This window comes from Panicum virgatum, chromosome 9K, assembly GCF_016808335.1.
Source record: "Panicum virgatum strain AP13 chromosome 9K, P.virgatum_v5, whole genome shotgun sequence".
NCBI lineage: Eukaryota > Viridiplantae > Streptophyta > Magnoliopsida > Poales > Poaceae > Panicum > Panicum virgatum.
The window spans coordinates 63,105,873-63,121,330 of record NC_053144.1 but is presented as its reverse complement, the minus strand read 5'-3'; the positions used below and the strand labels follow the sequence as shown (position 1 = coordinate 63,121,330).

General features: G+C 42.6%; 2 protein-coding genes across 3 annotated transcripts; both read left to right on the top strand.

The window, feature by feature from the left end:
* Positions 1-236: 236 nt before the first annotated feature.
* On the top strand, positions 237-5,368 carry LOC120646869 (probable inactive purple acid phosphatase 1). Its single transcript, XM_039923374.1, has 12 exons — positions 237-624; positions 928-1,019; positions 1,132-1,198; positions 1,295-1,417; positions 1,972-2,064; positions 2,431-2,560; positions 2,796-2,877; positions 2,992-3,124; positions 3,560-3,765; positions 3,861-3,986; positions 4,402-4,711; positions 4,813-5,368. The coding sequence occupies exons 1-12, from the start codon at positions 364-366 to the stop codon at positions 5,116-5,118; spliced, it is 1,929 nt and encodes a 642-aa protein (XP_039779308.1). The 5' UTR covers positions 237-363; the 3' UTR covers positions 5,119-5,368.
* A 6,363-nt stretch (positions 5,369-11,731) lies between these two features.
* Positions 11,732-15,326, top strand: LOC120646867 (replication protein A 70 kDa DNA-binding subunit B-like). 2 transcript variants are annotated; one of them, XM_039923371.1, is made up of 12 exons: positions 11,732-12,096; positions 12,264-12,410; positions 12,523-12,735; positions 12,839-13,016; positions 13,111-13,378; positions 13,488-13,590; positions 13,681-13,805; positions 13,912-13,990; positions 14,072-14,216; positions 14,319-14,479; positions 14,557-14,677; positions 14,789-15,323. In XM_039923371.1, exons 1-12 carry the CDS (start codon positions 11,957-11,959, stop codon positions 14,981-14,983), a joined length of 1,875 nt encoding a protein of 624 aa, XP_039779305.1. In that variant the 5' UTR covers positions 11,732-11,956; the 3' UTR covers positions 14,984-15,323. The 2 variants fall into 2 exon arrangements, with proteins under 2 accessions (XP_039779305.1, XP_039779304.1); XM_039923370.1 differs by having other exon boundaries at positions 11,826-12,096; positions 12,830-13,016; positions 14,789-15,326.
* The last annotated feature ends 132 nt before the right edge of the window (positions 15,327-15,458 follow it).

Genomic DNA, 15,458 nt, shown 5'->3' with positions numbered 1-15,458 from the left:
AGTCCCATCTTTTTTAATCCTTTGAGCCTAAAAGAGGAGGGCTATTTTTTAGCCCCTATTTCTTCAAATAAAAAAAACCTTGGATCCAAACAGGCTCTTGATCGGATCCAAATAGTGCAGTGGATATTCCATGGTTTAGCTTAGGATTCCCATCTGTAACACAAAATTGGACATCCAAAAAAAAAATCAGTTTTGAATAGGATTTTCTTTTTACTAATCTCTAGCTAAAATTGATTGTTTTCTTGTGAAATTCCAAGGAATGTTTTTATGATTCCACTAAAAGTTGGGTATCCTTTTGTCCGGAACTTTTTGCTGTTTTAGCTTACACGTCACTCCTTGATTGTCCACTGTTTTGCATAATCTATGGCCTCGCTTTATTCCACAATGGTAGTAGTATGCAGTAAGCGAGAGGAGTTCTGCTTGGAGCAAGCGAGCATGATGCAATCCCTACCCAGAACGGCGGCCGCGGTGGCGGTGTATGCGCTGGTCGCCCTTATCGCCGCCGGCGCCGTCGCGGCAGGAGGCGGCGAGCAGCCGCTGTCGAGAATCGCCATCCACCGCGCCATCGTCGAGCCCCAGCCGGGCGCCTTCGTCGACGCGTCGCCGGCTCTTCTCGGCCTGGAGGTGAGCCTTCTAGAACAATTGCTTCTCTACCGTCGTTTGAGTGCGCATCATTCCGCCGCCGCCATGACGAGTTCATGGCTACTAAGCTTGAGATGCTCCAACCTCCAAGCTCTTCCGAGTAGGCGTTTAGCATAGGTTGAGATTTCTGTCACAAACCAGGCTGAAACTTTGCAATTCATTAGCAATATACGTCCCAAGTACTTCAATGTCCAAATTAAACCAAGATTTGCAGAGGTCTCATATTGGCCCTCTCTGATGGTTTGCTCAGCTGCAATCAGATTATGGCTGCCTTATTTCTTGCAGGGGAAGGACAGAGAATGGGTGACCGTCACATACAGCAACCCAAAACCTTCGAAGGATGACTGGATTGGAGTCTTCTCTCCTGCTAATTTCAAGTATAAAATGATCCACATATCTGACATTTGCTTTAGTAGACTAATGCACTTCCTCTTGCTGAACTGAAAGCTGGTCTGAAACTTGTGTATTCCGTTTCCTTGGATTTGTCAGTGATTCCATTTGTCCATCAGAGAACCAATGGGTGGAGGCCCCTCTTTTATGCACAGCTCCTATTAAGGTCGGTTTGTTTCCTGTGAGCCTTCTCTATGTGAAGTTTAGGTGACTTAAAACCCTTATCTAGACATACGCTGAAGGACACCTCATGTTTTGGCAGTTCCAATTTGCAAACTACACAAGTCGTAACTACGAACACACTGGAAAGGGATCCTTGAGGCTGCAGCTGATAAATCAGAGAGAGGATTTCTCATTTGCATTGTTCTCTGGAGGCCTCTTGAATGTATGTACAAAATGCTCTTCTTTTAGTTAGTTAATCTATTGAACTTCAGTGTGTCAAAACTTAGACCTTTTCATTATGAGCACAACTAGATCCTATCAAAAACAATTTCTACTTTTTTATTCTGATAGACACTTGTAGCCCACCTCGAACACAGTTATTAACTAAGTCAAGTATGAGATATGCATTTTCCTTGCTGGACACCACCTTTGCTAAGGTGCTTTTGTAAATAAATAAATAAATAAATAAATAAATAGTACTCCTTCCGTTCCAAGTTATAGGTTGTTTTGGCTTTTCTAAGTACATAGCTTTTGCTATGCACTTATTCCAATTATGTATTTTTTAAATATCGCACTCCACTAAACATGGTCTCTGACTTAGATTTTTAGCAATGACACCTTCTCATCTCTTCAAAACAAAAGAGAACCTTCTTGCTTCAGAGTTCAGATTGTGTTTTATCATTTAGATCACTACTTATGCTGCCAAACTTTTTACCATTCTCAGTTTCCTTTGTGTACCACGACAGATAACTATGTGCATTTTTCATGTTACTACAGCCAAAGCTCATTGCGCACTCAAAGAGTGTTACTTTCATCAACCCAAAGGCTCCTGTGTACCCACGCCTAGCACAAGGAAAATCCTGGAATGAAGTAAGTATCATTTTCATATGTTTTTTGTTGGACATCAAATGGACATTATATATGACCCACAGAAGCTAAAATATTAAATGCACATAGACGACAGATTTTGTTATTTCTCTTGCACATTTTTTCCGTAGCTGTAAGAGAAAATCTCTTTTGATCAAACCACAATTCTCAAATCTCAAGTAACTTAAAGTAGCATAAACAAGAGCTTGTTATATTTGAGATAGTTCTCATGTACATGAGCACTTTTAAGTTTTGCCTTTATAATCTATCCTTAGTTGTCGATGTTTTCAAGGAAAAGTGTACACAACTTCTTCCATGAATGAAATTAAACCCGATATCAAGATTTTGATTGTTTCTTAGTGACTGTAGATGACAGTGACATGGACAAGTGGCTATTCTACCAATGAGGCTACACCATTTGTCAGATGGGGCGCACAAGGACAAATCCAAATCCTTTCTCCTGCAGGCACCCTTACTTTTAGTCGCAACACCATGTGTGGTTAGTAATTTTCATACCATGTCCTGAAACAAATAAAAGGTCATATCCTCAAATTTTTATCTGAAATATAGGGATATATTTTTGGATAAGATTGTAATGTTCAACAGTTCCTATGTTGTGCATTTGCATTTAGTGTTTCAGTGTTCCAAAGAGAAGTGTGGGTGATGTTTCCACTTTCCATGAAACCCAATAAAAGCATTAACATCACCATTTGTCTTAATGGTTTTTATGTCAGGTTCTCCAGCAAGGACAGTTGGTTGGCGTGATCCTGGTTTCATACACACAAGTTTTCTCAGGGACTTATGGCCTAATTTCATGTAATTAAATTTCCCATAACTTTTCTTCATCTTCGTTTTGTTCCTATTGTTAGTATTTCATTTGTGCTAATAATGCAAGGGGCGATAGATTTGACATATGAGTTTGAATTTCAGGTATACATACCAAATTGGGCATCGGCTATTTAATGGTGCTATTGTTTGGGGACATCAGTATAGCTTCAAAGCACCTCCTTATCCTGGGGAAGACTCTTTGCAACGTGTTGTGATTTTTGGGGATATGGGAAAGGTGAGAATTCCATGTCAAATCTGCAAGATGCTTTTTCTTTCTTTTTAATTGTATATCAGTATATTGTCACGGCACAGCTATGAAGCTACTGGCAGAAGGCCAATTTAGCATCTCTTGACCTTCAGCATCTGCCTTTATGTTCTTTCTTGTTCGCTGGAAATTTAGCCACCGAATTGTGGTATCTTCAATTCTTCATTGCTAATTTTGTTGGTGTTGGAAATATCAGTCCTTTTTCTCTAACATCTCTTTGATGTATTCAATTAGTATTAAAAAAGGTTAGCTTAATTATAATTGTTATCATCTCAAATCAAACTAACAAACAAGGAGACTTAGTGGCCTGCTACCATGTTTTATTTTGTTTCCTTGAAAGAAGTAGATGAGATTTCTTTTTCATGTGCTTGACACTAAAATTGGCACTTAAAACTCTTTGATCAGGCCGAGGTTGATGGTTCAAATGAGTTCAATGACTTTGAGCCTGGTTCACTTAACACAACGAACCAGCTAATAAAAGACTTGAAGAATATTGACATGGTTTTCCATATTGGGGACATCACATATGCCAATGGCTATCTGTCACAGTGGGATCAATTTACTGCACAGGTTGAACCCATTGCTTCTACTGTGCCTTACATGGTTGGGAGGTTGGTCCAGTATTCCAACTTGACAACAAAAACAAATGATAACGAAATGAGGCAGTTCTTTCTGTGTTTCTAATGCTATTATTTGGTGGTTGCAGCGGTAACCATGAAAGAGATTGGCCTGGATCAGGGTCATTCTATGGGAACCTGGACTCCGGTGGCGAATGTGGAGTACCAGCTCAAAATATGTTCTATGTGCCAGCAGAAAACCGTGAGCAGTTCTGGTATGACATTTTCTTCTCTAAATTTGGTCAAAACAAAACATGAAAATTTGGTCACAGTGGGATCAATTTCATTAAAAGACAAACAGAAGAGCGTCCATTTGGAACATATAACAAACAGGCTGTTAGATAATTTCTGAACATGAAACGTCCGGAATATAGAATAAATGGGCTTCAGTAACTTCATTGTCAGAAATTATCAAATGCGTTTTTTTCATAATCTGACTGGCAGGCAAACTGCCGAGCTTGTATTCAAATAGGAGCAATTGTCAAATGCATTATTGAAGCCATTAGTTCATGGCATGTGGCCACCACATCATCGTCCGTCTGATTTATTTCCCTATAAAATGTTGCCATATTTCCTATTTTTGGCTCCAAGAAGCTGAAGCTCACATCAAACACCACTTCATTCTTGTAGGTACTCTATGGATTACGGGATGTTCCGTTTCTGCATAGCCAACACCGAGTTGGACTGGAGGCCAGGCACAGAGCAGTACAAGTTCATCAAGCACTGCCTGTCGTCTGTTGATCGGCAGAAACAGCCATGGCTCATCTTCCTCGCGCACCGCGTCCTCGGCTACTCGTCCGCCACCTTCTACGCGGACGAAGGAACAACCGAGGAGCCCATGGGACGGGAGAGTCTCCAATCACTCTGGCAGAAGTACAAGGTCGACATTGCCATGTACGGCCACGTCCACGGCTACGAACGAACCTGCCCAGTGTATGAGGTGTGCTCCTCACATCTCCTTTCTGTCCCGTGCCACCAGCTATGGTAAAAAATGCTCGTTTTGCTGAAGATCCTCTCTCTCTTCCGGTGTGTGAAACGCAGAACGTGTGCGTGGCCAAGGGGTCGGACCACTACACCGGCGCCTTCACGGCGACGACGCACGTCGTGGTCGGGGGCGGCGGCGCTAGCCTCGCCGACTACACGGCCGCCCGGGCGCGGTGGAGCCACGCGCGGGACCGCGACTTCGGCTTCGCGAAGCTGACGGCGTTCAACCACACGACGCTGCTGTTCGAGTACAAGAAGAGCCGGGACGGCAGCGTGCACGACCGCTTCACCGTCTCCCGCGACTACCGCGACGTCCTGGCCTGCGGCGTCGACAACTGCCCCAGCACCACCTTGGCGTCTTAGAGTTCATTCATGTTGATTTTTTCTTAGAAGGAAAGGCAAACGCGCCCTGCCCCATTCCATTAGAATGAAGCAACACGTGTTTTTAGACTTTACAGATCAAGGTCTCTCCGACCTGGGTTGGGCATTATTTTTTGGAAGACAGTCTTGCTGGCATCAAACACGGCAGTTCAGGACAGCGAAGCAAAGAAAGACAAAAACAGCGCCACCAAGATTTATGAGATTATTAGTTCGGATTCTGTTTTTCTTCTTCAGTCGATTGGTATGTTGTTCGCCCGTCCTGGTCCTTTAAATTTTGATAGAATACACTGTCAATTGAAGACCAGAGGAGTATTCTGTCATTTCGTTTTTTGAATAGGACCGGGAAAAGGCGTGACGGGTCGCGCTATATGCAACCACGCAACCCTATCTGGTCGGAAGCGCACCCCCTCCTCCCTGCTGGCACGCGTGTCTAGTCGCGGTTGGTTCTCAATAGCCGCGCAAAGCATCTAGAGAAGCTATCGCTTTCAGCTGGCATCATCGCTGATGTAATCATTATAAAATAGACATATTACTTTCAAATGAGCATAACTCTCTCATCACACATTATATTTTAAATCCGTTTGCACCATTGTATTCTTTGCAAAGAGATCTACAAAACTAGATCCATATTTGGTATATTTTGAAGCTATTTTATACAATTATCAATTTATATTGACTATGTAATCACAATATATGCACAACATGTGTATAAATTTGTATTATATTTTACAAATTTGTATATTTCTCTCATCAAGGATCTGTTTTCAAATTTTATTTGCATCATTGTATCTTTTTACAACAGTACCTACAATATAAGATTCATTTTGATATGTTTTGAAATCATTTGTATAGAATTATCTACTTATGTTGACTGTACAATGATAATTTATATACAAATCTATAGTGCAATATATTTATATGGACATGTAGCAACATATTTTGTACAATGCAATAGTTTATATTTATTAGAATCTTAAATTAAATAGATATTTTGGTATCATATACACAAGCTGGTATCATAAATATATGTAGGTTGGTAAAATTATTAGTAAGAAGAGATGTAGGTTGATAGTCAGAGCATACATAAATTGATAGTGAACAATCTATACAATTTGATATCAGAATGAATGTAGATTGATAGCACAATATCTAAAAAAAGTTGTGTCTGGTATATTGAACTATATAAATTACCAAATATAACCATACAAGTTAACATAATATTTAACCATAAGTTGATACGAAAAAATCTTGAAAACAAAAGTTTGCAACGTGAAAAAAAACATAGTTGGTTTATGTTCAAACAATATATGTTGCCCTCTTAGTAGCAACTTATGTTCTAGAAATACTATACGAAGTTTATGCAATATATGTTCGGCATTAACTTAGGTGGAGACTTTTGAACTAATCATGTAGAGAAGATGTGTGAACTTTTGTTATATATCTGGTATCAAATTTATGTACAAGATCTTGTAGCAACTTATATGTAGACACAATATATCAACTATGTTGTATATCTAGGGATCAAACTTAACTAGAGATTTGTACTGACAAATATCAAATATAAGTTACTACTTCTATATGTATAAGTTGCATTGTGGGATTATATATAAGATCATCGACACCAACCGAATCAAGGTATAATTTGCACAGAAAAAAAGAGAGATAAGTGGCATAGAATGATCAGTACTTAAAAGGAGAAATACTAAATAAGCATAAAACAATGGTCATTGCACAAGTGAGTAATGTAAAGAAAAATGTTACAACTTCTATTTGTCACCACTTATGAAATTATAATGTAACAAATTATATAGACTTATAGAGACAGTGTATCAACTTATGAAGTAAATATTAGCAAGTTATCTACAGTACATAGTTTAACTCCTCCCATCCTTGACATTGCTCTCGTCTTCCTCCTCGGAGAGGGGGCAGATTCGGCATTTTAAGTTCTCGCTTTCTTGCCATGCTGTAACAAAAAAAAACTAGTAAATATACCAGAAATAGGTTATAGAAAAAAAGACATGCAGATTTTGGTAAAACAAAAAGGTGTGACATATTTGACATAAGTTGACACATGACGTATGAAATTTGATACCTCAGACAAGTTAAATTGAGATTACAAAAATGATTAAGTCGATACAGGTGTGCCGTAACTTCGAGATCTCAATTCCAGTCTAAAAAAGCACAAAACCTAGGTGTACCATAACTACAAGTAGAAAAAAGAATAACTTGATACCTCATATAACTTAACTTGAGATTAAAAAATTGCATAAGTTGATACACGCGTACAATAATTATGTGTGACAACAAAATATAACTTAATACCTCATACAACTAATTTGATATTACGAGTTTCGTAAGTTGATAAAGGTGAACCATAAAACTTCGATACGTCTCATTTGTTATCTAAAAAGGCACGTAAAAAAAACTTAGACCTCATTGTTTCAAAGCTATTTTGAAAAACCTTGTCATGTAATTATTGGTCCTCTCTAGCAGCATTCCTAGGAGAAAAATTCCAATGAAGGTAATCCTAAAATCCACTGCTACCAAATGTAATCCTTAAAAAATAAATTAGGTTTGCTGACAAGAACAAGAAATTGACAAACAAAAGCTGAATAACCACATAGACTCTAATGTCATCAGCCAATACAAAAAATGGTTTCAGTGGCAACTGAAAATAAAATAGGGCTAATCTGATCACTACCAGCCTACTACATAAAGTCCAGTGAACGTGAGCACTGAGCAGGGAATCCATGGATGAGCCGCGTGGCTTCCGATCAGCACAAAATATTGGGGATCCATGAAGCAAACATGTCACTGAATAGCTGAATCCAGACGCTACTTGCGTGCAAAAAATTCACATAACTTGACACTAAGAGTCATGGGAAACAAAGCTTGCCACTGAGAGTGCATTTTGTGCATAGGTCTATCCACTAAAAATAACATCCATTATAGTCGGCAACCCAACAAGAGAGTATTTGAGTAACGAGTACAAAACATTCTTTGAGTAAAAAAAATACAAACAAACTACAAGTCATGCTGCTCCTAGTATTTTTTTAGTTAAGAAACTGAGTAAATATTGAATTAAGTCTATCATTACAGTCTATGATTGCGATTGCAAAAGCTCTTGTTCAGAGGAAAAAGCCAGGTGAACACACGTGGTGCGGCCCCCTGTGGGTAAAATGTCAAGCACTTAGAGCTCGCGTACTCGGCAGGGAGGCAGCGATGAGCGCCACCGAGCTGCGCCTCTCCTGCCCCTCCACGAGGCCGCGGTGGCACTCCAGCTCGGCTGCGGCACCATGGTTGCGGCACCATGGCGGAGGAGGAGGGCAGGGTGAGAGGGGGGAGGATGAGGGATTGCGACTCACATTGAATCCGCAGCGGGCACGGGGGTAAGCGACTCTCGATCCGCTCCTCGATGGGGGCATGCCGTCGCCGCTCCTCGATGGGGTGCACTGCCACCGCTCCTCACCGGCGGCCGGGAATCGCCTCCCGCACGGCTCCTCTCCCCATTGCCGTAGGAGGCGGCCGTTGCCCGTTGGGGGAGACCGAAGGGGAGCGTGGGGCGGTCTGCAGCCCAACGGCTGGCTGGGCTGTGGTCGATGGGGGCATGCTGTAACAAAAAAATAGTAAATATACCAAAATATATTGGTTATAGACAAGGACATGCAGGCTGTGAGAAAAAAGAAAATATTGTGATAAAAAATGAAAGGTGTGACATATTTGTCATAAGTTGACACATAACGTATGAAATAACTCATACATCAGAAAAGTTAATTTGAGATTACAAAATGATAAGTTGATATAGGTGTACCGTAACTTCGAGATATCAAATGCAGTATAAAAAAGCACAAACCTAGGTGTACCATAACTACATGTTGAAAAAAGAATAACTTGATACCTCAAATAACTTAACTTGAGATTAAAAAAATTGCATAAGATGATACAAGCTTACTAGTAATTACATGTGAAAACAGAATATAACTTGATTCATCATATAACTAATTTGATATTACGAATTTTGTAAGTTGATACAGGTGTACCATAAAAACTTTGACACATCTCATTTGTTGTCTAAAAAAAGGCACACAAAAAATACAAACCTTATTGTTCAAAGCTAGTTTTTTTTTAAAAAAAAACCTCTTTAGCGAGGGGGCAGCATCACTATAATTTTGTGTCTGTGAGCTCCCTCCTCCCCCACCACCACCAGCACCAACTTCCAAATCTGATTTAGAAGATGTTCTTATATTCCTTCGCGATGAAGAAGAATGATCCGAAGTTTGAAGTTTCTATTTCCGAGCCATGCTGAAAGGGCACAGAGAAAAAATAAAAATATGTAACTATAACACAAATAGCTTGTGGTGCAAGAAAACAGTAGATACAAAATATATCTATGTTGACACTTTATATTGTAGCCTTTTACAGTGCCCTTGCCTTAATATGACACTATATCATGACTCTGTAAACTTGACGCTACAGCGTTCTGTAACTTGACACTATTTACATGCAAAAGAATAACACAACTTGTAACATTTTTTCATGGAGGGATGCTGTTTGCTAGTGGATTAGGGTATTAAATTCACTAGGATTAGGCATCAAATTAATTCGCTATGATTAGGCATCAAAACCTCAGGGAGGGGGAGGTGATGCTCAAATCCTCCCCAACCTGCGACCTCCTGCCTTCCTCTCGGGTCCAAATCGGACCAAATCCTTTGCCTCCCAAACCCCCCGACGCCCACCAGCCCGAGCTCATCCCGGCCCCAACGGCGTCGTGCTCTCGCAAACCCCCCGCGCACCACAACACGGGCGCCCCCTCCCCCAGCGCCCATTGCCTCACGTGGCACCATCGCGTGCCCCTGCACGAGCGTACATGACCCTCCCCGCCGCCCTCCGCCGCACGAATCGCCGTCGTGAGCCGCGCGCGCCATAGCCGAAAACATGCAGCACCATGGTTGGGGAACGGGGGCTGGGGGTGGGGGATTCAAACTCACGTTGAACCATGGAAGATGGGAGCGCCGCGCGCCCACTGGTCGCCGCATGCGCTCCACGCTCTCCTGCCGTTGCTTCTCGCCGGTACCCACTCCTCTGCTGCCGCCCCTCGCTGGCGAGCGAGGAGTCGCCTTCCCGCATCCGCTCCTATCTCCGCTGCCGCAGGAGGCTGGTCGAATTGGGAGCAGAGGGGCACGTGGGCAGTTTCTAGGTTGAGCAGGCCGGAGAGGTTACTAGGCCCGTGTTGGCCTGTTGGGCCGCGGGGTCGCGCGATCTGTCCGTGGCGCGACCAGTCGTCCAATAGACTTTTGCGTTTTGAATAAGATATTTTTTGAGATTGTTGAAAAATATATCATGTCCCCTTTTCTTGAGGCTAGCTCACAGAGGCCCAAATAAGATTGCTTGCTCCCTTTTTTTCAAGGAAAAAGTCATTTCTGCCTCCCTCAACTTTGGACCGAATCTATTTTTCCTCCCTAGACCACAAAACCGGTTATTTAGACTCCCCGAACTTCCGAAACCGTTCGTGCGACCTCCTTTGAGCGGTTTCAGGGTGATGTGGCAGCAGTTTTCTCTTTTTCTTTTATATTTATTTTAACTGAATCTTTGAAAAATCACATTAAATCACAAAAAAAATCATAAAATAGAAAATCTAATTTTGTTAGACTCCACATGAGTAGATCTACACAGTGAATATATTATATGGTATACTTTAGTATAAATTTTTTGCTGTAATTTTTTATATATACTTTTCTGTAATTAATTTATAGATACAGTTTTCGTTGTCTAATTATGGTAAAATTTTTATAGTGGGCTAATCATTATATGGTGGAGCTGTAGTAAAAATTTTATAATTATGGGATCATGTATGACTGAGCTATAGATTTATCTATATAAACTTAGATAAATTTAGACGAATCAATAAATAAACTTAGATAAATCCATATATCAGTCATACATGATCCTATAATCATAAAATTTTTACTACAGATCCACCATATAATGATTAGCCTACCATAAAAATTTCACCATAATTAGATAACGAAAACTGTATCTATAAATTAATTACAGAAAAGTATATATATAAAATTATAGCAAAAAATTTATACTAAAGTATACTATATAATATATTCACTGCATAGATCTACTCATGTGGAGTTCAACAAAATTAGATTTTCTATTTTATTATTTTTTTAATAATTTAATATTTTTTTAAAAAAAATTAGTCAAAATAAATATAAAAGAAAAAAAGAAAACCGCTGCCACGTCACCCTGAAACCGCTCAAAGGAGGTTGCGCGAACGATTTCGGAAGTTTGAGGAGTCTAAATAACCTGTTTTGTGGTCTAGAGAGGAAAAACGAATTCGGTCCAAAGTTGAGGGAGGCGGAAACGACTTTTTCCTTTTTTTCAACAGCTCACGACCAGGCCCAAATAAGCCTCGCAATTCCGGCCCAGTACACTGAAATGTGAAAGGAAGCGTACCCCCAGCCGGCCCACCCGCCTACTCTCTCTCTCTCTCCCTCGCCCGCCTCCGCTTGACCGCTTCCGCCGCCCACGGCGCCAAAACCTCTCGAATTTCTCCCGCGCGAGCGCAAAACCAGTGCGAAAACGAAACCAGCCGCGAACCCGCGGCGGCAAACGCCCAAACGCGCAAAATCCACCGAGCGCCGCCCGCCTCCCGCCATTTCTCCCCAAAATCCACCTTATAAGCGCGCGCATCCGCCTGGGCAGCTCCGCCTCCGACGCACTTCCGCCGCCGCTCAGAGCTCGCCCACCGGCCCGCGCGAAACCTACCTTTCCTACCTTCCTGGAGACGATTGCACAGGCGAGAGGAGGCATGGACGCCGCCAAGTCCGTCACGCCGGGCGCCGTGTCCCACATCCTGGCGAACCCGTCGCCGGGCGACGCCGCCGAGGTCCCGGAGCTCGTCGTCCAGGTCGTCGACCTCAAGTCCATCGGCACGGGCAGCCGGTTCAGGTGAGTTCTCAGCTCCTCTGCTACCTCGTTCTGCTGCATCTGTTCTACCGCTAGTTTTCGCTCCGCATGACGGCGGATCTGTACTGTTCGTAGCGCGGTTCCTCTGGATTTGGTCGGCGGGTCTGACGGGCGTCCGCTTAGATTCGGATCTGGTGTTGCCTTTGCAGTTTCGTGGCGAGCGACGGGAAGGACAAGATGAAGGCAATGCTTCCCACCCAATTCGCGGAGGAGGTTCGCTCCGGCAAACTGCAGAACCTCGGCCTAATCCGCATCCTCGACTACACCTGCAACGACGTCCCCCGCAGCAACGACAAGTAAATCCCCTGCATCCTTTCCTTCTTCGCCTCGAGTGGCCTAATCTTGGGGATTGTTCCCTTATTCGGCGCTTCCGTCGGTTCCTAAATACCTGTGCCATGTATACTGCAGGGCCTTGATTATCAGCAAATGCGAGGTTGTGTCCCAAGCGCTCGACGCCGAGATCAAGAGCGAGGCCAAGAAAGAAGAGGAGCCTGCGATTGTCCTCAAGCCCAAGGACGAAGGCGTGGTTGTGCCCAAGCCCGTAAATGCTCCGCCGGTTGTGTTGAAGCCGAAGCAGGAGGTGAAATCCGCGTCCCAGATCGTGAACGAGCAGCGTGGCAAGTGAGTATGCAGTTGCGGCCGCTTTGTTTCTGATGTTCTGATTTAGCATCGCGGTCTCGCGGATTTAGATTTACAGTTCATTATTATCTTTCTGTGCGTGCAGTGCTGCTCCAGCAGCGCGCCTGGCCATGACAAGGAGGGTCCATCCTTTGATCTCCCTGAACCCTTACCAGGGTAACTGGGTCATCAAGGTGCGGGTTACGAACAAGGGCAACCTCAGAACTTACAAGAATGCCCGTGGAGAAGGCTGTGTCTTCAATGTAGAGCTCACTGATGAGGATGTAAGTGCTCTAGCAAATGTTCTCTTTTTAAGGACAGACTGCATTACGTTGTGGTCGTGGGTTCATAAGCTGATGTGAATTTGTGTGTGTACAGGGCACTCAGATCCAGGCCACCATGTTCAATGAGGCTGCAAAGAAGTTCTATCCAATGTTTGAGCTGGGGAAGGTCTACTACGTCTCCAAGGGATCACTTAGGATTGCCAACAAGCAGTTCAAGACGGTCCAGAATGACTATGAGATGACATTGAATGAGAATGCTGTTGTTGAGGAAGCATGGGGGGAAACTATCATTCCACAGGTGCAATTCAATTTTGTCAAGATTGATCAGCTAGGATCATATGTCAATGGCAGGGAACTAGTAGGTAAGTCAAAATTATTGAAATTCGGTTTGCTTTACTTTTCACTCTGTAGTGTCTTGAAACGAAATACACTGCATTGTCTGAATAACATGTATAATCTCTATTATTTCAGATATTGTTGGTGTTGTTCAGAGCGTATCCCCCACACTGAGTGTTAGGAGAAAGAGAGACGATGAGACAATACCAAAGCGTGACATTGTTGTTGCAGATGATTCGTAAGCATCACTTGATTCTTTTCTTGTTGATAACTCATAACACAATCAATTGTTGGCATTGCGTATGGTTTATCTTTAATTTCGTTTCAGGGGCAAAACTGTGAGTGTTTCACTCTGGAATGATCTTGCTACTACCACTGGCGAAGAGCTCTTGGACATGGTTGACAGTTCGCCCATCATTGCGATAAAGAGCCTAAGAGTATCTGACTTCCAAGGTATATCATCAAATCTCTCTTCAATCTACTAAGTCTGCAGTTAATGATGATAAGTTGGTTTGAAAAGTGTGAGTATTAAATTGTGCTATTGAAATTTGTTTTCCAGGTCTCTCTCTTTCAACTGTAGGCAAAAGTACTCTTCTGGTTAATCCAGACCTTCCAGAGGCACAGAACCTTAAATCATGGTAAATTCTTTCTCCTGAACACTACAAGATTTAGCAGTTTTCATTCAGTATGCTGAAACTCCTGTCATAATTATCAACCAGGTATGACTCTGAAGGCAAGGGTACTAAAATGGCACCGATTGGTGCAGACATGGGTGCAGTACGCGCTGGTGGCTTGAGATCCATGTATTCCGATAGAGTTTTTCTGTCTCACATCACCAGTGATCCTAATCTGGGCCAGGAAAAGGTACAATCTTGAACATTTTATCAAGACATGACACTATTCCCATTTTGAATGTGTAAATTGCATTTTGGTAGCTGTCCCAATTTGACTTGTTTTGTTTTGCAGCCTGTTTTCTTCAGTTTGAATGCCATCATAAGCCACATTAAGCCTGATCAGAACATGTGGTACCGAGCTTGCAAGACCTGCAACAAGAAGGTGACTGAAGCTGTTGAAGGCGGGTACTGGTGTGAAGGATGCAACAAGAATGATGCTGAGTGCTCCCTGAGGTAAAATCATGACCAGAAAATGTCCATACTTGCTAGTATTATCTATTGGGTGCTGAATATCTCCCTGCCTCCTTCAGATACATCATGGTCATCAAGGTCTCTGATCCCACTGGTGAGGCATGGGTTTCTGTCTTCAACGAGCATGCAGAGAAGATCATTGGTTGTAGCGCCGATGAGCTTGATCAGATCAGAAGAGAGGTAATTCCGGCTGAGAAAACTAGACTTGTCAACCTAGCCTTCAGTTTTCAAAATGCCACAGCGCTTTCCTTGTTTTACCTGTACCTGATAGTGTGCTCGCAATTGTTGCAGGAGGGCGAGGACAGCTACATTCTCAAACTCAAGGAAGTCACCTGGGTTCCCCATCTGTTCCGTGTCAGTGTCGCGCAGCATGAGTACATGAACGAGAGGAGGCAGAGGATCACCGTGAGGACTGAGGCGCCGGTCGACTACGTAGCTGAATCCAAGTATCTGCTCGAGGAGATCGCGAAGCTTACTGCTTGCTAGAAGGCTGTTTCTGTTGAATTCTGGAGGACTGATCCTCCCTGATGTTTTCCTGTGGCGGAGGCTTTTGAGATGTTAATTCTGTGTTCAGTAGGTGTTCATCGGTTTTAGCACTTCTGTAAGATATGTAGGTGTTTGTTTAGCTTGATTTCAAGCAACAGGATGCTAAGACAGGTCAGTATGAAGCCTTTGTACAACTGCAGTTCCAGTTCCATCTTATCTGCAATGCAGTTGAACAAATAGCCAATATTATTAGGACTAATTGATGTGAGCTCGCTGCTCATTTGCTCCAGTTCTGTATCTATTATCAGCAACCAGATGTAGAGGCAACCTTTTCCTACTCGAATCATCTGCGTACAATACAAATTGCGCTCTGCATTGTTGTGCCATCTATGATCAATTTAAACTGTTTCCTGATAAGGTTTTTAAAAATTGCCACTGTCACCTTATCGAGGATTCATACTCTTCCTGAGGTGCA

Coding starts and splice junctions, on each gene's coding strand:
- LOC120646869 (XM_039923374.1), top strand. CDS start 364: ATGGCCTCGCTTTATTCCACAATGGTAGTAGTATGCAGTAAGCGAGAG. Junction 2,065..2,430: donor AAGGAAAATCCTGGAATGAA/GTAAGTATCATT, acceptor TAGTGACTGTAG/ATGACAGTGACATGGACAAG. Junction 3,766..3,860: donor GTGCCTTACATGGTTGGGAG/GTTGGTCCAGTA, acceptor TGGTGGTTGCAG/CGGTAACCATGAAAGAGATT.
- LOC120646867 (XM_039923370.1), top strand. CDS start 11,957: ATGGACGCCGCCAAGTCCGTCACGCCGGGCGCCGTGTCCCACATCCTG. Junction 13,806..13,911: donor AAGAGTATCTGACTTCCAAG/GTATATCATCAA, acceptor TTTGTTTTCCAG/GTCTCTCTCTTTCAACTGTA. Junction 14,217..14,318: donor CTAATCTGGGCCAGGAAAAG/GTACAATCTTGA, acceptor TTTGTTTTGCAG/CCTGTTTTCTTCAGTTTGAA.